Consider the following 21,867-nt stretch of genomic DNA (forward strand, 5'->3'; position numbering starts at 1 on the left):
TTTCATTCCAGTCTAACCTGCCCAGCTCCATTCTTGCCCCATTGAAATCAGATCTTTCCTATTGAATTTTTCTTACTCTGGAATTGCCAATTGTCCTTTTCTATCATCATCCTAAACATTACAATACAATGATCACTGTTCCCTAAATGTTCCCCCATTGACACTTGATCTACTTTGCCCACCTCATTTCCAAGATTCAGGCCCAACAGTGCATCCTTCTTGTTGGACTAGACACGCACTGGTGTAGAAAATGTTCCTGAACATGATCTAGGAACCTTTGCTCCTCTCTGCCCTGTACATGACCACTGTCCCAGTCTGCATCCAGGTAGTCAGTCCCCCATTATAACTACTCTATAATATTTACATCTCGATAATTTCCTTGAGCCCAGTCGCTGTTATAGCCACAACATTATATTCCCCCAATCACAATCTGCACCTGTAACTCACCAATCTAATTTACTGTATCCCATATATTTGCATACATGGTTTCGATGACATTACTTTCTCCCTTGCTCCGATTTCACCTATAAACTTACTATTCTCTACAGTAGTGCTATTTCTGTTTCCCAGTATTTTGTTCACCCTGATATTCCTTTCTAATATTCTCTGTTGGTTCCCACACCCGTAGTGAACTTGTGTGAAGCACCCTTCCAACAGCACTAGCAAAAGCTACAAAGAGCTCAGTCCCAGCTCTGTATAGGTGATCTCTCCCCTAGAGCCAGTCCCAGTGTCCCAGGAATCTAAGACCCTCCCTCCTGTGCCATCTTTCCCGCCATGCATTTGTCTCCCTTGCCCCCCCCCCCCCCCCCCCCCCTATTTCTGTACTCAACTCAATCACTTTCCTATCTGGTGCAATAAAGACTGGAGTTTCAGGGTTAAATATGTCGACAGTAAACTAAAGGTTCAATGGGAATCGCCAAGTAAAGCTAGGCGTGACAAAACTAAGGGAAACCATCAGACAGCTAGGATGGGTGATGGGAGAGATAAACGAGTGGGTTAGAAATGCCAAAAGAGGTGATGAGAAAAGTCTCTGAGAAAAGGGCACAAAGAAAACCCAGAGAAGGTCAGGAAAATTGTGGAAAATTCCTCTCCGATCTCCTCAGGCAGGAAAAACCAGTCCAGGAACGAACGCCACCTGCACAGCCTTGCCTCTCTCAACTGTGAAATTCAAATAGATTGTAATCAAAAATACAAGAGGCGGTAAACCCACAAAGAAAGGTCACTGCACCTAATTATTTTGTACCTACCCACTGCTCCCAGGTCCCCTTTGGATTGGCGCGTTTAATCGGTTCCAGCCGGCTCAGAAGGGTCATACATGCGTTCTGAAACAAATAGTCATCATTGGGTTGTTGGATGAAGTTGAATCACTGTTTGTTATTGGGGAGGGGCTTGAAGTGGATTCATGTGAACATGGAAAATTTCTTTACATAAAGCCAAGAGGTTTTCCAAGGTAGAATTCTTACATAAACAGCCATTCCATTCAGGTCGGAGCTCACGGAAGCTGCTGTCGGACTTGTGTTCGGGACGGTGTTGGTGCTTGTCTCAGAGATGTGAATCTGGGAAACTGGAATTCCCAGAGCTTTACTGGCAACCTACACAACAAGGAATATTCAAAAAGGTAATCATTTACTTAAATCTTTCAGAGTATAGCAGCTTTGGGCCTGCTTTAGGCTTTTATGTTACTCTCCCTCTGTTCTTGGGATGCGGGATTTGGTGGTAAAGCAAACAGTTATTGCCCTCTCCTGGTGTGAGAGATGCGCCTTCCTGAGCTGATGGGCTAGAAGATCTCCCATCTTCGATAGTTGCTGTCTCTCAGCAACTTCGCACAGGGCTAAATCGCTGGCTTTTAAGGCAGACCAAGGCAGGCCAGCAGCACGGTTCGATTCCCACACCAGCCTCCCCGAACAGGCGCCAGAATGTGGTGACTAGGGGCTTTCCACAGTAACTTCATTTGAAGCCTACTTGTGACAATAAGCGATTTTCATTTCATTTTCATTTCAAGCCTCCTCCGACAGCACCCTCCAAACCTGCGACCTCTGCCATTTGAAGGACAAGGGTTGCAGATACCTGGGAACACCGACACCTGCAAGTTCCTCTCCAAGACACTCATCACCCTGACTTGGAAAGAGGCCATTCTGCCCATTGTAAACATGCTGCCTCTTTGAACGAGCTCTTTGTGAGACCCACTCTCCCCACCCTTTCCATTTCCCCTTGCAAAGCTTTCCATTTAAAATGGTTCTTCAATTCCCTTTTGAAAGTTACTATTTAGTCTATTTCAAGCAGCGCATTCCAGATACAGCTAGTGGAAAACCATCCTCATCTTGCTCTGGGACAACAGCAGAGTGAATGACCAATGAACTGATCCTTGCCTCTGTTGATTAGGGGACTGAGTCCCAAATATTTGCTACCAAGGAGGGAACCTGGTTCTGCACAACTGCCTTGGAAAAAAGGTTCCCAAATGTCCGTGCTGGAGGGTGGTGCTTTGGGTGAGGATCAGCGAGGGCCCTCCAACTATGGAAGCAGAGTGCCAAGCATTGGCGGCCATTGGAGCAACCGAGTGCTGAGGCGGGCAGATTAGATGCCTCACTTTGGTTCTCCGGGATCTCACCCTAGTTGTGTTGTAAGATTTTAAGCCCCTTATTTCTTACCCCACCTACCACCATAGTCCTTTATACAGCCATTCTGACTCACCATGCATCTACCCTGGGCAGACATCAGGAGCCACATGGAGATGAAATAAAATAAAGTTCTAAAATGTGAATACAAATTGCACCGTATAGACTTGTTAACAAAGAAACAATCATGAAAGCTCATCTAATTTAAAATATAATAATTAATGCTTAGTTTCTTATGCAAACAAACACACATTAATTCATACTGCACATCAAATAAAGCGACTCCTTAATAGCCTCTTTGAGCTGTCAATCAAACTAAAGTAAGAACCGCCTGCTGAGATAATTGTAGCTTTTGGAAATCAGCCAATCATTCATAAAGGGCCCATAGGGAAATATCACCACCAACTACTGAAACTGCTAGAAAAGATTTTTAAAAACCTCTCACTGCAACTGGTTTTGTTTTGTTTAATTGTAAAGGGCTGGAGGTTTAGATAACCTCAGATCAGGAATTACATAGACGTTAGCTGCTCTTCAAGGGCCTTTCGGTCTACTCTATACTTTCTTGATACCCACACTGTGGATGAAGAGGCTTGCAACAGTCAAAATAGCTTGAACTCAGCACGGAGTTAATTGGCTCTGCTGAGTTTGGTATCCCCATGTGTGAATAATGCCCCAGCCCCTTTCCTCTACCAACAAAAGAATGATCTTGCAGAAATGGGGGCAGGGCTTGGGCATCTAGATCCTGTCTACCATTTTGGAAGCTCTGTGGAGCCTCCACAGCTACCCAGGGTTGGCCAAGGCATGGGGAGAATTACCCTGGTAGTAAGGTATGGAAATGGTGGAGGGGCCAATATGGATCTGGCCAATGAACGGTCTTCAAAGGAAAAGGCCGAAATAGATTACCTTTGTAAATCTGTTTCCAGAGAAACAATGATGGGTAGAAACATCTGGTCTAACCCACTTGTCCCATACATGCACTAACCACCCAACCTAGGTAGCCAAATCATCTCCTTGGAGAGAAAGAGAAACCAGATGCAAACTCAGGCCAATTAGGATTTCTGTAATTTCATTCCATTGCATTGTTTATGCTAAATGGAGATGAAATATAAATATAAATCAAAGGCGAAACACCGAACATTCCTGGAATATTGGCTCTGGTTTTTATTGCGGAGTCTCTGTTACATTCATACCTGCACCATCTTGGTGTGGAGGCCTTGTCCCATCTCAGTTCCACCATGAGTCAATAGGACTGAACCGTCAGTGTAGATATGGACCAAAGCCCCCGCCTGAAACAAAACGCAGGAGAACGTTCAGGTTGCTGCTAAGGTGATAAGTTGCTCATTACAAATCTGAAGCATCACCCACTGCACCCATCTCACATCTGCCACCCCTGTGCACTCTCTCCACATACAACCACAAAGTCTTCGATATGTGCTCCAGTTGGTCGCGGCTTCTTGCCAGGGCCATTAAAGTGCCTTAATTTTGGAGTTCATCCCCTCTGACTTTTCATTTTCAATGGAAGGTACGCAATAGAAATGTTGGGACAGTCCATAAATTGTGTTTTTAGCCGATTGATTGTCATACTTGTCATCCAGTGCTTTTCTACACATACTTGGTCATGTTCACTTCATTCCCGTCACATCACTCAATGTTATCTGCGGACATCATTGACCATGTCACTTCCTGCCTCACCTCTTAGTTAGAACATCCCTGACAATCAGGAATCCTAGAATTTACAGTGCCAGAAAGAGGCCATTCGGCCCATCGAGTCTGCACCGGCCCTTGGAAAGAGCACCCCACTTAAGCCCATACCCACCCTATCCCAGTAAACCTACCTAACCTTTTTTGGACACTAAGGGAAATTTAGCATGGCCAATCCACCTGACCTGCACATCTTTGGACATGTGGGAGGAAACCGGAGCACCCGGAGGAAACCAACACGGACACGGGGAGAACGTGCGGACTCTGCACAGGCAGCGACCCAAGCCGGTAATCGAATCCAGGTTCCTGGCGCTGTGAAGCAACAGTGCTAACCACTGTGCTACCATGCCAAAGTCGAAGGAGTTCAGTACGATCCTTTGTGTAATCCAATGTTGGCTTTGAACCTCTCACTCTCAAATGAACATACTAACATATAAACATACAGCATCTGAACATGTGAATTATGGGCAGGAATGGACCATTTGGACCCTCGAGCCAGCTCCGTCATTTGATAAGATGATGGCTGGTCTTTGTGGTCTCAACTCCACCCCCCATACCTGTACACATTAACTCCCTTGTTTATCAAGAATCTACCTCACTCAGCATTAAAAATGCTCAATGACTCTGCCTCCACTGCTCTGCAGGAAAGAGAAGCTCGCAGACTAACGAGCCCCTGGAGAGAAAATAATCTTCCCCATCTCCATCATGTCATTGACCTGGCTTAGCAAGGGCACTTCATAGAATCATAGAATTTGCAGTGTAGAAGGAGGTCATTCAGCCCATCGAGTCTGCACCGGCCCTTGGAAAGAGCACTCTACTTGAGCCCATAACTCCACCCTATCCCCATAACCCAGTAACCCCACCTGAAGGGAAGGGGCAGTACTGGATCTGGTGTTGGGGAATGAGCCTGGACAGCTGGTTGAGGTTTCAGCAGGGGAACGTTTTGGAAGTTTTGACCATAATTCCCTAAGTTTTAAGGTACTTAAAAAGGTACTTAAGCAGGAAATTAGGAGGTCTAGGAGGGGTCATGAAAAGTCCTTGGCAAGTAGGATTAAGGTGAATCCTCAAGCTTTTTATTCATATGTAAAAAGCAAGAGGGTGACCAGGGAAAGGATTGGACCACCTATGTGTTGAGCCAGAGGAAATGGGCGATGTACTAACTGAGTACTTTGCATCAGTGTTCACCAAAGAAAGGCTCTTTGTTGAAGATGATTCTTGGGTAGAAAGGTGGTAGATAGAAAGAAACATTCCCCCTGGAACTGCTGCTTGGAGTGAATGACAGTTATGAGTGCTGCAGGACTCTTCAAAGTGCTTTCCCCCTGAGTCCCAGTCATCCACCACTCAATCTCTGGCAATTCACGTTTAAATTTGGACAGTCTGGATCATGTTATCATTGAAAAGGAGGAGGTTTTGGATCTTTTAAAAGATATTAAGGTAAATAAGTCTCCTGGGCCAGATGGCATTTACCCCATAATACTGAGGGAAGCAAGGGAGGAAATTGCTGGGGCCTTAACTGACATGTTTGCATACTCATTGGCTATAGGTAAGATCTCAGAGGACTGGAGAAAAGCTAATGTGGTACCGCTGTTTAAAAAAGGTAGCAGGGATAATCCTGGAAACTATAGGCCGTTGAGCCTCACCTCAGTAGTGGTAAATTATTGGAGAGAATTCTCAGGGCTCATTAGCAATAGACAGCATGGTTTTGTGAAGGGGAGGTCATGCCTCACTAACTTGATCGAGTTTTTTGAGGAGGTGACGAAAATGATTGATAAGGGGTGGATGTTGTTTACATGGACTTCAGTAAAGCCTTTGACAAGGTGCCTCATGGCAGACTGATACAAAAGGTGAAGTCACACGGGAGCAGAGGTGAGGTGGTAAGACAGATACAGAACTGGCTCGGTCACCGAAGGCAAAGGGTAGCAGGAGAAGGGTGTTTTTTCTGAATGGAAGGCTCTGACTAATGATGCGCCACAGAGATCTGTGCTAGGGCCTCTGTTGTTTGTAGTGTACATAAACGATTTGGAGGAAAATATAGCTGGTCTAATTAGTAAGTTCGCACATGACACCAAGGTTGGTGGAGTGGCAGATAGTGTTCAGGATTGTCAGAGGGTACTGCAGGACACAGATGGAACAAAGAACAAAGAACAAAGGTTGGAGACTTGGGCAGAGAAATGGCAAATGGAGTTTAATCCGGACAAATGTGAGGTAATGCATTTTGGTAGGTCTAACATAGAGGGTAAATATACCATAAATGGAAAAATGTCTTTGGAATATAGAAAGTCAGAGAGATCTGGACGTGCAGGTCCACAGATCTTTGAAGGTGGCAAGACAAGTGGACAAGGTAGTCAAGAAAGCATACTGGATGCTTGCCTTCATTGGGCAGGGCATCGAGCATAAAAGCTGGCAAGTCATGTTGCAGTTGTATAGAACCTTGGTAAGGCCGCACTTGGAATATTGTGCACAATTCTGGTCGTCACATTACCAGAAGGATTTGGAGGCTTTGGAGAGGGTGCAGAGGAGGTTTACCAGGATATTGCCTGGTCTGGAGGGAGTTAGCTATGCTAACTCGGACTGTTTTCATTAGAAAGGCAGAGGTTGAGGGGTGACCTGATAGAGGTCTACAAGATTATGAGGGGCATGGATAAAGTTGATGGGCAGGCACTCTTTCCCAGGGTGGAGGGGTCAGTCACCAGGGGATATAGGTTTAAGGTCCATGGGGCAAAGCTTAGAGGAGATGGGTGAGGCAGGGTTTTTACGCAGAGGGTGGTGAGTACCTGGAACGCGTTGCCAGGGGAGGTTGTGGAAGTAGATACATTAACGCCATTTAAAAGGTATCTTGAAAAACACATGGATAGGATGGGTATAGAGGGATACGGCACAAGGAAATGCTGACGGTTTTGGCAAAGGTCGGTATCATGACCGGTCCAGGCTTGGAGGGCCGAAGGGCCTGTTTCTATGCTGTATTTTTCTTTGAACTTTTTTATAGACACTAAAGGCAATTTAGCATGGCCAATCCACCCAACCTGCACATCTTTGAACGATGGGAGGAAATCAGAGCACCCGGAGGAAACTCATGCAGACACGGGGTGAATGTGCAGACTCCGCACAGACAGTGACCCAAGCCGGGAATCGAACCTGGGACCCTGGCACTGTGAAGCAACAGTGCTAACCACTGTGCTACCGCGCTGCCCCTGGGGATGGGCAATACATGCTGGCACAGCCCGCGATGCCTGCATCCCGTGAATGAATCAAAACAATCCTTTACATTTTACCTGATTCAAGAACGCAGCGTTGAAACATATCCCGAACTTGGTTGGAATAATTGCCAGTCCTCTCTTCTTCCAGCGATGTTGCCTAGACATAAATGAGTGAAGAAATAGTTACCCCTCACACAATGCAAAATCCCCATCTCTGACATTGAAGGAAGACCTTGCATTTCTATAGCACCTTTCAGGCCTCTGGAAGCCACAGTACGCTACCAATGAAGAATTTGAAAGGCGGTCACTGTCGCAATGTGGGAAAATGGCAGCCAATTGAGCATAGGAAGATCCCACAAACAGCAAAGAGTTAATTGGCCAGGTTATATTTTTTCGCTGTTGGTGAGGAATAACTATTAGCCAGGACACCGAACGCAATTCCCTTGACCTTCTTCAAAATAGTCATAACTCTTGCATACACTCGAGATGACAGATGGGGACTCGTTCAAAAGATGGAACCTCTGTAACCTCGGAACTCAAGAGGTGAGAATGCTGCCAACGGAGCAATAAGCCAGCAGGCAAAGGAGAGAGTAGCGATTTGATAAGTTAAAAGGAGCACATCTGAATATTTACGTATCTGACCTATTAAATTCATCCACTGCTCTCCTCCTGCTGTGATAGGATGAACGTTCCAAGCATTCGTCCCAACATTTCCTGATGTTGACCTCTTCCAGCTTTTGATTGGTGTGAGTGAGGTCTCCCTCCTGGTAGAGGTTCAGCTTCTGCACCTTGAAAAGGGGGACAAGATTATTGTGGGTAAGCAACCACTCCTGGTATGCACAGGAGAGTGGGCATGGGTGGCATGATTGAACAATCAGCAGGGCTGGAACATCCGCCAGCCCGAGGAAGGTTATTCAGCTCTTCAGTGCCACATTCCTGATAGCTAGCGGGGAAAGTCAAAAAAGTGGACTCAAACTCCGAACTAATTCTATTTCATTCATTCTCATGGTGTGCACATTGCTGGCAAGCCTGATGTTGCTTGCTAGGCCCCTAGGCTGAGGATGTGGAGATGGGCACTTCATGATATGGCTCACTGGGCTTTGGTCAGGACAAGGTAGAGAGACTCACCTGGATAATTCAGAGGCCCTTCAAGAGTTAACCATGCCTTCTTGGGACGGGAGTCACGTATAGACCAGACTCTCAGCAGTGGCGACACACTTTCACTTTATGATGATTCTGCCTCACACTCCCTACAACCATTACACCCCCCCCCCCCCCCCCCGGCAACCTCAAGGAATCCTACACGTACCTTGCTGGTAATGGTTTCCATGGGCTATTCAAACATCCCGCCAACAATAACCTCACCCATCTCCCCACCAATCCCTGCCACCACCATTGATTCCCACCTACCGTCATATATACCACGGCGGAAATTTTCTGCCTCTTCTCGCCAGCGGGATCTTCCGTCTCCGCTGATAGCCAACCTCTGCCGCATGTTTCCTGGTAGCATACAAAATCCCCCTACTCCACATCTGTCTTTTAAGAGCAGGGTCCAGCTCCTGCGCCCCCTCCCCTCTCCCCAGTTGCCCTTACCCAAACCATACCTGCTCTGAGGGTAACCCACACTTGGCAACGATGTGGTTCATCCAGCACTCTGCCAGCAGCATTGCCTGAGGTGCTCCAAATCCACGGAACGCAGTGTTAGAAGGCAGGTTCGTCTTGCAGACGTAGCCGATCACGCGAAGGTTCGGGATTTTGTAAGCGTTGTCGATGTGGAAAAGAGCCCGTGTCATGACCTGGTTTCAGAGATGCACAGAAAGGCAGTTGTGTCATTGGGGGCTGAGGGGAACCGTTAACTCTTCTTATTTTGTAACGAAACAAGACTCCACAGGAGGCTCATGCTTTTGAATTATACTCTGAATCTTAGGGTCAGTTTTGGGACTGCACACTAGCATGCAAACACCTCAGATAGTCACATAGAGGAGAAAAATAATCCTTCCCTGAATACTGATCACCTGCTACCCCCACCACCTTCCCTTTAAGGCCCACCACTCGACTGCACAGTCATTTTAATATGGGCTGAACCTGAGCAGGGTGCCTCACTGAGGTGGCCATTTTGTTTGGTGCTACTTTGATCTCCGATGGGCCTTTTTCATGTTCACCTGGACCAACTATTCTAACCTCAAAAACACCACCTGACCTCAACTCCTCTTAGCCGATCTCTTTTGAATTTATCCATTCTTGGATGAACAACATCACTGCAGGAGTTCTCAGGGTAGTCAACAAGATAGGGCAGCACGGTGGCACAGTGGTTAGCACTTCTGCCTCACGGCTCTGAGGACCTGGGTTCGACCCTGACCCCGGGTCACCGTCCGTGCGGAGTTTGTACATTCTTCCCATGTCTGTGTGGGCCTCACCCCCACAACGCAAAGAGATGTGCAGGGTAAGTGAATTGGCCACGCTAAATTGCCCCTTAATTGAAAAACGAATTGGGTACTCTAAATCTATTTTAAAAAAGGGTAATGTCCTAGGCCCAACCATCTTCAGCTGCTTCATCAATGACCTCCCTTCCATCATAAGTGTCAGAAGTGGGGATGTTTGCGGATGACTGCACAATGTTCAGTACCATTCGCGACTCCTCAGATAATGAAGCAGTCCATGTCCAAATGCAGCAAGACCTGGACAATATCCAGGCTTGGGCTGACAAGTGACAAGTTTAGTTCACGCCACTCCAAGTGATGGTATACCCAGGTATCTGCTGCTCTCGTCCTTCTAGATGGGAGGAGCCATGGGTTTGGAAGGTGCTGTCGAAGGTGCTGTTGGTGAGTTCCTGCAGTGCATCTTGTAGATGGTGTACACGGTGGCCACTGTTCGTCGGTGGTGAAGGGATTGAATGTTTGTGGAAGGCGGAGCAATCAAGCGGGCTGCTTTGTCCTGGATGGTGTCGAGCTTCTTGAGTGTTGTTGGAGCTGCACTCACCCAGGAAAGTGGAGAGTATTCCATCACACTCCTGACTTGTGCCTTGTCGATGGGGGACAGGCTTTAGGGGGTCAGGAGGTGAGTTACTAACCATATGATTCCTAGCCTTTGATCTGCTCTGGTAGCCACAGTATTAATGTGGTTAGTCCAGTTCAGTTTCTGATTATTGGTAACCACCAGGATGTTGATTGTGGGGGATTCAGCGATGGCAATGCCATTGAAAGATCTCTGTTGAAAGATTAACCACAGTGCATTTCCAGATGGTACACGCTGCTGTCACTGTGTTTTGATGGTGGAGGGGGTAAATGTTGAAGTTGGTGGATGGGGTGACAATCAAATGAAGTACATGCTCTGACCTGGGTGGTGCCAATCTTCTTGAGTGTTGTTGGAGCCGCACTCATCTAGGCAAGTGGAGAGTATTCCATCACACTCCTGAGTTGTGCTTTGAAGGTGGTTGACAGGCTTTTCAGAGTCGGGAGTGAGTGATTCTCTGCAACCTCTGATCTGCTTTTGTAGCCACAGTACTTATATGGACGGTCCAGTTCAGTTTCTAGTCAATGGTAACCACCGGGATGTCCAGCAATGGTAATGCCATTGCATGTCATGGGGAGATGGTCAGGTTCCCTCTTGTTGGAGATGCTCATTTCCTGGTACTTGTGTGGTGCGAATGTTATTTGCCACTTATCAAGCCAAACCTGAATATGGTCCAAAATTGCGTTGGGATACAAGCAGCTTCAGTGTTGAAGGAGTTGTGAATTCTGCTGAACATTCTGCAATCATCTGTGATGTCGTTTGAGAATACCTTTAAGAAATGGGTGTTTATCGAATAGCTGCAGCGATGTCAGAGTGTGGGGGGAGCTGGGCTGTCTGTCTTTCACTTTCATTTTTGAGCAGGCAGCTACAGGGTGTGTTTAGTTTGTTTTGCAGATTGGGAGCTGCATCCAGAGAGACAAGGTGTAATTCTGGTCTGTCTCTGTATGAAAGGAATGTCTTCAGATCACTTGCTAATTTAACAGTGATAACTGCTCTCAGTAGTGAATCTAAACCTGATCTCTGTGTTTAAAAAGGTCTTTTACATAGATTACATAGAGTTTACAGTGCAGAAGGAGGCCATTTGGCCCATTGAGTCTGCACCGGCTCTTGGAAAGAGCACCCTACCCAAGTCCACACCTCCACCCTATCCCCATAACCCAGTAACCCCACCCAGCACTAAGGGCAATTTTGGACACAAAGGGCAATTTAGCTTGGCCAATCCACCTAACCTGCACATCTTTGGACTGTGGGAGGGAAACCGGAGCACCCGGAGGAAACCCACGCAGACACGGGGAGAACGTGCAGACTCTGCACAGACAGTGACCCAGCAGGGAATCAAACCTGGGACGCTGGAGCTGTGAAGTCACAGTGCTATCCACTATGCTACCATGCTGCCCTTTTGTCTTATGAATGTTGCAAGGCAAGGGTTACTTATAGAATACTGTATCTGCGGGGATGATTGGTGTTGATAGTTGTTAAGATGTTTACTGTGGGTTTATAAAGTGTTAACTGGATTCATAAATAAACATGTTTTTTTTTGTTTAAACATACTTTTAGTTCTCTGTTGCATCACACCTGTAAAGTGGGCCCTTGTGCTCCCCATAACCACACCCCATTAAAAGCTGTGGGTCAGGTGAACTCCATGATACACTTTGGGGTTCTCTAAACCCTGCCCCATAACAGTGAATATGTCCACTTCTGCCTTTATGATGGAGGGATGGTCATTGATGAAGCAGCTGAAGATGATTGGACCTAGGACACGACCTTGAAGAACACCTGCATCGATGTGTCTGAGACGGTTGACCTCCGACAACAGCAACCATCTTCCTTTGTGCTAGGTATTGTAAGGACCCTTCCTGTTGATTCCCTTTTGTCCCCTTTCTTTTATTTGGTCATTTTCATTTTTGATCCATGGATGTTTAATGGTGGTGAGAGGCAATTCTGCCGAACTCCACTGTGCTGCACTTGTCCATCACCCCAATACTCATTAAACTATGTTAGTTGTCGATCGGGCAACACCTCAACTTTAAAACCCTCATCCCTGTTTTCGAATCTCTCAGCTCCATTAGGGATTGTGATTCACAATTTGCAATGCCATGGTCATAGAGTCACAGAGATTTACAGCATGAAAACAGGCCCTTCGGCCAACTTGTCCATGCCGTCCAGTTTTTACCACTGAGCTAATCCCACTTACCCACATTTGACCCATATCCTCTATACCCATCTTTCCCATGTAACTGTCTAAATGCTTTTTAAAAGACAAAATTGTGCCCACCTCGACTACTGCCTCTGACAGCTCATTCCAGACACTCACCACCCTCGGTGTGAAAACATTGCCCTTCTGGACCCTTTTGTATCTCTCCCCTCTCCCCTCTCACCTTAAACCTATGCCCTCTAGTTTTAGACTCCAGTACCTTTGGGAAAAGATGTTGACTATCTATCTTATCTAAGCCTCTCATTATTTTATAGACCTCTATAATATCACCCCTAATATCACGCCTCCTATGCTCCTGTCCCAGTCTATCCAGCCTCTCCTTATAACTCAGACCATCAAGTGCTGGTAGTATCCTAGTAAATCTATTCTGCACTCTTTCTAGTTTAATATTATCCTTTTTATAATAGGGTGACCAGAACTGTACATGGTATTCCAAGTGTGGCCTTACTAATGTCTTGTACAACTTCAGCAAGACGTCCCAACTCCTGTATTCAATGTGCTGACCAATGAAACCAAGCATGCTGAATGCCTTCTTCACCACCCTGTCCACCTGTGACTCTATTTTCAAGCAGCAATGAACCTGTACACCTAGATCTCTTTATCGATAATTCTCCCCAACTCCCTACCATTAACCGATTTGATCTACCAAAATGCATCACCTCACATTTATCCAAATTAAACTCCATCTGCCATTTATCGGCCCACTGGCCCAATTGATTAAGATCCCGTTGCAATCCTAGATAACCTTCTTCGCTGTCCACTATGCCACCAATCTTGGTGTCATCTGCAAACTTACTAACCATGCCTCCTAAAGTCTCACCCAAATCTTTAATATAAATAACAGTGGTCTACCTCACCCTGGAATCCGTGAGATTTAACCTTATGCAACAACCTACCATGGTGCCTTGTCAAAGGCCTTGCTAAAGTCCATGTAGCCAACGTCGACTGCACTGCCCTCATCTACCTTCTTGGCTACTCCTTCAAAAAACTCAATCAAATTCGTGAGACATGACAATTTACCCGCAACGGACGTTAGGCCCACCGGTCTGTATTTCCAAGGCTTTTCCCTGCAGCCCTTCTGAAACAAGGGCACAACATTTGCTAGCCTCCAATCTTCAGGCACCTCACCTGTGGCTGTTGATGATTCAAATATCTCAGCTAGGGGGCCGGCAATTTCCTCCCTTGCCTCCCACTGCGTCCTGGAGTACATTTCATCAGTACCCGGGGATTTATCTATCTTGATGCACTTTAAGACTTCCAGCACCTCCTTCTGTAAAATATGGCCACTCCTCAAGACATCACTATTCATTTCCCAAAGTTCCCTAACATCCATGCCTTTCTGAACAGTAAATACCAATGAGAAATATTAATTTAAGATCTCCCCCATCTCTTGTGGATCCTCACATAAATGACCTTGTAGATCCTTAAGAGGCCCTACTCAATCCCTCGTTACTCTTTTGCCCTTTTATGTATTTGTAGAAGCCATTTGGATTCTCCTTTGCCTTATCTGCCAAAGCAATCTCATGTCCCCTTTTTGCCCTCCTGATTTCTCTCTATAACTCTACTCCAGCAACCTCTATACGGGTCAAGGAATCCACTTGATCATGAGGAATATGATATAAAATAGTTACTTTAAAGATATTAGTTACTGTAATGTAGATATATGCCGGTCTAATTCATGTTAGTTCACAGACAAAGGATTTCAGAGAGCATGGCAAGGAAGGGGGGATGGGGTGTTTAGAGTATGAGGAGAAAAGGATGCTGGGTAATAAGAGGCCAGGGGAAGGGATGAGAAGTGAGACAATTTGGATGTATGGCCAGGTCAGGAGGGGTATAGGATGACCTATGGGAATCGTGTATGTGAAACTTGATGCCATTTGAATGTGTTGGTAGAGTTTTCTTTGTTCTTGAGAATCACTCGATTCTGTAGACCTAAGAGGCAGCTTGTGCTCTTGGTTCTGAGAAACGAGTCAGACTTGCAAGTCGAATAAAAATAACTAATGCTATGCCTACAAATCCATCTCGAGTTTTATTGAGGCCAGACTGACGGGTAAAGAATTTATTAATTTCTCAATCACAGCTGCCTATGCATGGCATTTGGGGCTGGTTTAGCATAGTGGGCTAAACAGCTGGCTTGTAATGCAGAACAATGCCAGCAGCACGGTTTGATTCCCGTACCAGCCTCCCCGAACAGGAACCGGAATGTGGCGACGAGGGGCTTTTCACAGTAACTTCATTGAAGCCTACTTGTGACAATAAGCGATTTTCATTATGCCTCCTTCTCCTTTTTGGCCAGGGCCTCAACACCCCGAGTCATCCAGGGTTCCCTACTTCGACAAGCCTTGCCCTTCACTCTAAAAGGAATGTGCTTACCCTGAACCCTGGTTAACCCATTTTTGAAAGCCTCCCACTTACCAGCCATCCCTTTGCCTGCCAACAGGCGCCCCCAATAACATTTGAAAGTTCCTGTCTAATACCATCAAAATTAGCCTTTCCCCAATTTACAATTTTAACTTTTGGGCCAGACCTGTCATTCTCCATAGCTACCTTAAAACTCATGGAATTATGTTCACTGATCCCAAAGTGACCCCTCACTGACACTTCTGTCACCTACCCTTCCTTATTTCCTAAGAGGAGGTCAAGTTTTGCCCCCTCTCTAGTTGGGCCATCCACATACTGAATGAGAAATTCCTCCTGAATACACTCAACCAATTTCTCTCCATCCAAGCCCCTAATGCTACGGCTGGCCCAGTCAATGTTGGGAAAGTTAAAATCCCCTACTATTACCATCCTATTTTCCTTGCAGCCATCTGTAATCTCCTCACATATTTGCTCCTCAATTTCCCGCTGACTATTTGGGGCCTGTAGTGCAATCCTATAAAAGCGATCCCTCCCTTCTTATTGTTCAGTTCGACCCATGGTGTAGAGAATTCCAAAGGTTCCCAACTTTCTGTTTGAAGAAATTTCTCCTAATGTCAGTTTGAAATGGCCACCTCTTTTATCACGTCCCTATATTATCCTGGTCCTGTAGTCTCCAATCTCCAATCTGGAGAGTCAGCAAGGGGGAAATTCCCCGATACTTGTCCTAAGTAGAATGCCCCTTGTATGAATACAGCAGAAAGCCCCGTTCTGCTTTGTAAGGAAGTGCATAAATGTTACATACAGCAGATGAAAGGTCCAGACTATTTCCCGCATTTATGTAAATCTTGACATCCACGGCTACAATTTTCCCATTCTTCTGGTAACCAACCTGGAAGCAAAACAAAGGGAGAGGAAAGAATCCATGAATAGCAGGCAAGGAGTTTCGTCAACATCTCTCTTCACTGGTCCTCCACCATTCTCGGCTCTTTACCTTGTACTGGCCCAGAAAAGGATTTCTTCCACCAGTCATTAGCATATCCTCGTCGCGGTTCAGTGCGCATCGAACGGGTCTTTTCGTCCTGTAGAGTGGAGAAGCAGAGGGGGTGGAGATGGGAGTGGTGGGGAAAGAAACAAGGAATCTTATTTTTTTGGCTATTGGAAGCTCACGTGCGCATTGAAGCAGGCAGTAGGCTCCCTGCCTATGTCCGATCGTCTGTTTTAGGGCCCGTGTTGAAAGTGGGTTTGTGAGCAGTTAAGCAATAGTCATAGAATTTACAGTGCAGTAGGAGGCCATTCTGCCCATCGATTCTGCACCGGCTCTTGGAAAGAGCACCCAAGCCCATGCTTCCACCCTATCCCCGTAACCCAGCAACCCTACCTAACCTTTTTGGACACTAAGATCAATTTATCATGGCCAATCCATCTAATCCTCAACATCTTTGGATGGTGGGAGGAAACTGGAGCACCCGGAGGAAACCCACGCAGACACGGGGAGAACGTGCAGACTCCGCACAGTGGGAGCCGGGAATCGAACCTGGGAACCTGGAGCTGTGAAGCAACTGTGCTAACCACTGTGCTGCCGTGCAGCCCATCTTTTCTTCCACTCTGGAGAAGAGTCGTACGGACTCAGAACGTTAACTCTGGTAGGATTCTCCAGCCTTTCAGCCGCTGTCAATGGGAATTCCCATTAAAGCCACCCCGTGCCGGTGGGAAACCTATGGGTGGGAATGCACTGTCAGCGGGACCAGAGATTCCTGCCGCCTGTGTACGGACAAATATGTACATGAAAAGAGAATATATAATAAGGCAAATATAAACATAGGGGCTGGTTTAGCACAGTGGGCTAAACAGCTGGCTTGTGATGCAGAACAAGGCCAGCAGCGAGAGTTCAATTCCCGTACCGGCCTCCCCGAACAGGCGCCGAAATAGGGGCTTTTCACAGTAACTTTATTGAAGCCTACTTGTGACAATAAGCGATTATTATAAAACACACAGTGTAAATACACAGACACAGGCATCAGGTGAAGCATGAAAATGAAAAATGAAGATGAAAAACGCTTATAGTCACAAGCAGGCTTCAATGAAGTTACTGTGAAAAGCCCCTAGTCACCACATTCCGTCACCTGTTCGGGGAGGCTGGTACGGGAATTGAACCGTGCTGCTGGCCTGCCTTGGTCTGCCTTAAAAGCCAGCGATTTAGCCCAGTGTGCTAAACCAGCCCCATACATGTAGTTCTACTCGGTAGGGAAGATGTGTGAAGGGATCAGATCAGTACATAAGGGGGCCGTTTAGGTTATGCTGGTTACGTTGGTTCTGCTCATTTGAACAATTTGCACACATGGAAACTGCCTCACACTCAGTAGAGAGATAATGAGCAGATCATCGTTTGCAGGTTGGTGATGTTGATTTTAGGATAACTGTCATCCAGGACAACGGGATCGGAATCACTTCTACACCATATCAGATAGGGGTAGTCGGCTCACTTTCCTAATGGCACTGGTCAACTGGTTTTGTTACATGCTCATTGTTTTCCTACTGTCAGCCCACAAACGTGTTGAAGCTACTCAAATCACCCTGAACTGACTTCCAATTGTATCAGTCTCACTCACTCACTTTACAACAGAGTATGGTAGGATTTGAACTCACTACCTCATGGGCGTGATTCTCCAGCCTCGCTGTGCTCTCGTTTAAGCGTAACGAGGCCGGTGAATAGCGGGAGAGGCCAAAAATGAGATCTGCGTCAGGTGCCAAACAGTTTGCGATCCAACCGGTCCGTTCCCGTAGGCGAAATCGGGATCTCGCCGTAGCGTGGCAAGAAACCAATTATCACCACTTAAGCCCCATTTCCATACAATTAACGGGAGCCATCCCATATCCAACGGCCTCCCGTCATTTAGCGGCCTCCTGAAGTGCTCACGCTGGCGATTAGTACTCCTTTTGAAAAACGTGAACCTGGTGGAAGGGCTTCTGTGGGAGCCGAGGAGGTGAGTAGCCATCTTTTATCACAGGCAGAGACCGGGGGTGCTGGCCTTACCATCCCAGTGCTGGGTGGGGGGGGTGGGGGACCCTCGGCTGAGGGTGGGGGACCCTCCGCAGTGGTGGGGGCTGCACGGGTGGGGGGGGGGTGCAACCGGGGGGCTGCCCAACCCTTGGATCGTGTGTACCCATTCCGGGGGCAACCCTTGTTCCTGCCTTTTTGTCCCAAAGACCACCCACAACCCCCACTGACTGCTGAGGCCTCTGGCTGCGTGGCTGAAGGGATTGCTTATAGGGAACTGGAATCGTGGGTAAGTGAGCACTTGACACATGCCAAGTGGATTCCCGTGGGTGGGCGGGCCATGCAGCACGTGGGAGCCATTGCCTAGCATCCCAATCACACTCTGATGCCTGGACACTGTTTGAACACTGCGGGAGGCAACACCACACACGCAGCATCTGAACACCCAGGCGATGGGACACAGCTCCTGGGACATGTCCATGGCTGGAAAGTGGGTGAGCGCCAGCGTGATGGGGGGATGCCCGGAGAGATGGGCAAAGGGTCCGGGGGTCAGCCCACATCGCGGAAGTGACAGAGACATCATAAGGTAATTAATGTGTTGTACAAACCCCACTCCCGATCATGCCGCCCAACATCCCCCCAATCCACACCCCACTCCCCATTCCCTCCACCCTCCTCCAGTGCCCTCAGTGATCCTCAACATGCTTTGCCCCTCCTAGCTCTGCCACTACGTCTCGGTGTTTCCCCAGGATTCACATCAGAGGGGGAGGCAGCCAGCTGCTGACCTCATCCCGTAGCCTTCGATGCCTCTGGCGAGCGTCCTCTGGGCCCGGGGGGCCCCGGCTCAATTGTCAGCAGCACAAGCCGCCCTGTCCCGTGTGCTGACCCCGGGACACGGCCTCATCAGAGGGGTGGAACTCAGTGGAGCTGGTGCCACCGTCGCCATTCCATGGGACGAATTGGGGTTGGCACCCAGCGCCCCCTACTCCTGATCGGTGCCCTTCGGGCCCTAGGGTTCGACTTGGGACAGAGGGGAAGCAGGGTACGAGAGCCGCTGCCCCGCATCAGCTGTTTTTGCCAGCCCTGACGATTTCCCATGGTCATCACCATAGTGTCGACGCCCTGGGTGATGCTCCTCAGTGGCATGCTCTGCAGCGCCTCAGCCGTGCCCATCTGAGAGCGGGACATGTCCCGCAGCACCTCATCAAGGTCAGGCTGGTACTGGGTGAGATCCCCGAGGCAGGCATACTGCCGAGACCCTCAGCCATGGCCATCACCGACTGCACGACGCCTTGCACACTGTCGCTAATGGTGCCGATGTTGTGCACCAGGCTTTTCACAGCGGTCACCACCCTTGCAGTGTTGGCCTCGGTGCGACTCATTCCCAGTGCCATCTCCTGTAACCCTCGCCTCTGGGGTTCCTCCAAGCGGCTGTGGATCTGCTGGAGTGATGCTGACAATTCCCCCTGAACGCCCAGGTTGGTCCCTATTGTCTCCATCAGCTCTGGGTACCTCTGTACCACAGGCTCAACATCAGGCTGGGACCCAGCTGGGTCCTGGGATCCAGCAGCCCTCCGACTGCTGTCTCGCCTGGGGGTTCCTACCTCTGCCAGATGTGCATCATCAATGGTGTGGTGCTCACTAGATTGTGCCCCAATAGACTGTCCACGAACATTTTCCACTGAGGTGTGTGTATCTGCGTTGGTGGAGAGTGGAGATAGAGGGTGCCACGACTATGGCTGCATTCTCGGAGCTCTCCACCGAGGTGTTCTCCTTGGAGTCAGCAGAGGGTGCTGCCCGGGATGGGCTAGCACTCTCTGCTGGAGGACCTGCGGGAGAATAGATATGCGGTCAGTGGGAGGGATGGGTCAGTCAGTAAGGCGATCAGTACTCAGCTTTGACAGGTCCTCCGGGTAGAGCCCAGATGACCCTCACCTCTGCGGCATCCGCCAGCCTCTGCATTGGTGACCAATCTGCTCTCAGCCACCCCGGTCACCTCCAGGGCCCACTCCTCGAAGGAGGTGAGGATTCATAAGTCTGGGACCCCACTGCCAGTCTGGGCCCTCTCCCGGCGATTGTGTGAGAACTTCTACTGCGGAGACGCAAGAGGCCATTATTTGCCACACGCATGGTTCACACTGGTGGGAGGGGGATGTGAGGGAGGGGTTGGGCGTGGGAGGGTTTGAAAGGAGGGGTTTGAAGGAAGGGCTGTGGGTTCATATGGGGTTAGGGTTGGTGAGTACCAGAACCTCAGATTCATGTCTCATTGCATTCACCCCCCCCCCGCCCTCCCCATCTGGCCTGGGCTTGAGAAATCCTACACACTGTCCTGGCTTGAGACAATTCACACCTCTTTAACCTGGGGTTACCCCTATCTCCAGTCGCACCGTCTGGACCTGTAAAGACTTAATTACCTGCAAGGACTTGCATTCAAAGTATCGTCTTGCACCATTGACTTTGTCTATATATGTTTGTGTAACCCACCTATTCATTCATCTGAGGAAGGAGCAGCGCTCCGAAAGCTAGTGATTCGAAACAAACCTGTTGGACTTTAACCTGGTGTTGTAAGACTTCTTACCTTGTCCAGTTCAGTTCATCATCAATAGTAGCCTCCAGAATGCCGATAGTGGAGATTTCAGCGATAATACCACGGTATAATAACTACCACGGTAGCATTGTGGATAGCACAATTGCTTCACAGCTCCAGGGTCCCAGGTTCGATTCCGGCTTGGTTCACTGTCTGTGCGGAGTCTGCACATCCTCCCCGTGTGTGCGTGGGTTTCCTCCGGGTGCTCCGGTTTCCTCCCACAGTCCAAAGATGTGCAGGTTAGGTGGATTGGCCATGATAAATTGCCCTTAGTGTCCAAAATTGGCCTTAGTGTTGGGTTGGGTGGGGTTACTGGGTTATGGGGATAGGGTGGGGATGTGGGCTTGGGTAGGGTGTTCTTTCCAGGAGCCGGCGCAGACTCGATGGGCCGAATGGCCTCCTTCTGCACTGTAAATTCTATGAGATACCATTGAATGCCAAGGGAGATGGCCAGATTCTCTCCTGTTGGAAATGGCCTCTGCCTCGCACTTGTGTGGCGTGAATGTTACTGGCCACTTCTCAACCCGAGTCTGAATGTTGTCCAGGTCTTGCTGCATGTGGGCTTGAAGATATACTGAGGAGTCATGTCCGTTAAACAACTGACCCATGGTGTTTGTGGAAGGCCCCTCGCGCGGGGGATGGGGGTTGGGGTGAGGCGGTTGGTGCCTACTCGCTCTTGCTGCCCGGTGCAAGCCATTGACCTTTCTCCGGCACTGAAGGTCGGTCCTCCTGGTCATACTGCCCGAGCTGACTGCTGACGCCACCTTATCCCAGGAGGCACTGGCTTCCTGTTGCTCACCCTCCAGGACCCTCGGGGGAACAGGACATCCCTTCTGGCCTCCACGGCCTCTAGCAGCCTCCCTAGATCAGCATCCCTGAATCTTGGGGCTGGTCTCCTCGGCGCCATTGTTGAGAGCTGGCTGGGGTCGGCTGAGCAAGTGCAGCTTAAGTGCTGCTCGACCTTGTTAGTGGGGGGGGGAAGACTTATGGCCATGTAAAAGTATTTCCCTGGCCCTAAAACCTAGGCATTGCATTACGATATCTAAACAGGCATGTGACTAGGAACATTCATTTAAAAAAAAATTAATTTAGTTTTTAATAAATTTGTTTTAACACTGCACTTGTGGAATCATTATTGCTAGTATGTTGATTCGGTCATAGATTTCCTCAAGGAACGAAAC

The 21,867-nt window shown here is 48.2% G+C and overlaps 1 protein-coding gene across 6 annotated transcripts in view; it reads right to left on the minus strand.

The window, feature by feature from the left end:
* Window positions 1–21,867, minus strand: part of xdh (xanthine dehydrogenase) — a 196,816-nt gene that overhangs the window by 22,151 nt on the left and 152,798 nt on the right. For all 6 annotated transcript variants that reach the window (XM_072500199.1, XM_072500197.1, XM_072500200.1 and 3 more), the window contains exons 24-31: window positions 16,093–16,180; window positions 15,904–15,990; window positions 9,118–9,309; window positions 8,156–8,301; window positions 7,589–7,670; window positions 3,806–3,901; window positions 1,464–1,592; window positions 1,248–1,322 (exon numbers count right to left, since the gene is read on the minus strand). In XM_072500199.1, coding sequence (XP_072356300.1) covers window positions 1,248–1,322; window positions 1,464–1,592; window positions 3,806–3,901; window positions 7,589–7,670; window positions 8,156–8,301; window positions 9,118–9,309; window positions 15,904–15,990; window positions 16,093–16,180 — 895 coding nt within the window. The remainder of the gene's footprint in view (window positions 1–1,247; window positions 1,323–1,463; window positions 1,593–3,805; window positions 3,902–7,588; window positions 7,671–8,155; window positions 8,302–9,117; window positions 9,310–15,903; window positions 15,991–16,092; window positions 16,181–21,867) is intronic.

The sequence above is a fragment of the Scyliorhinus torazame genome, chromosome 4, assembly GCF_047496885.1.
Source record: "Scyliorhinus torazame isolate Kashiwa2021f chromosome 4, sScyTor2.1, whole genome shotgun sequence".
Taxonomy (NCBI): domain Eukaryota; kingdom Metazoa; phylum Chordata; class Chondrichthyes; order Carcharhiniformes; family Scyliorhinidae; genus Scyliorhinus; species Scyliorhinus torazame.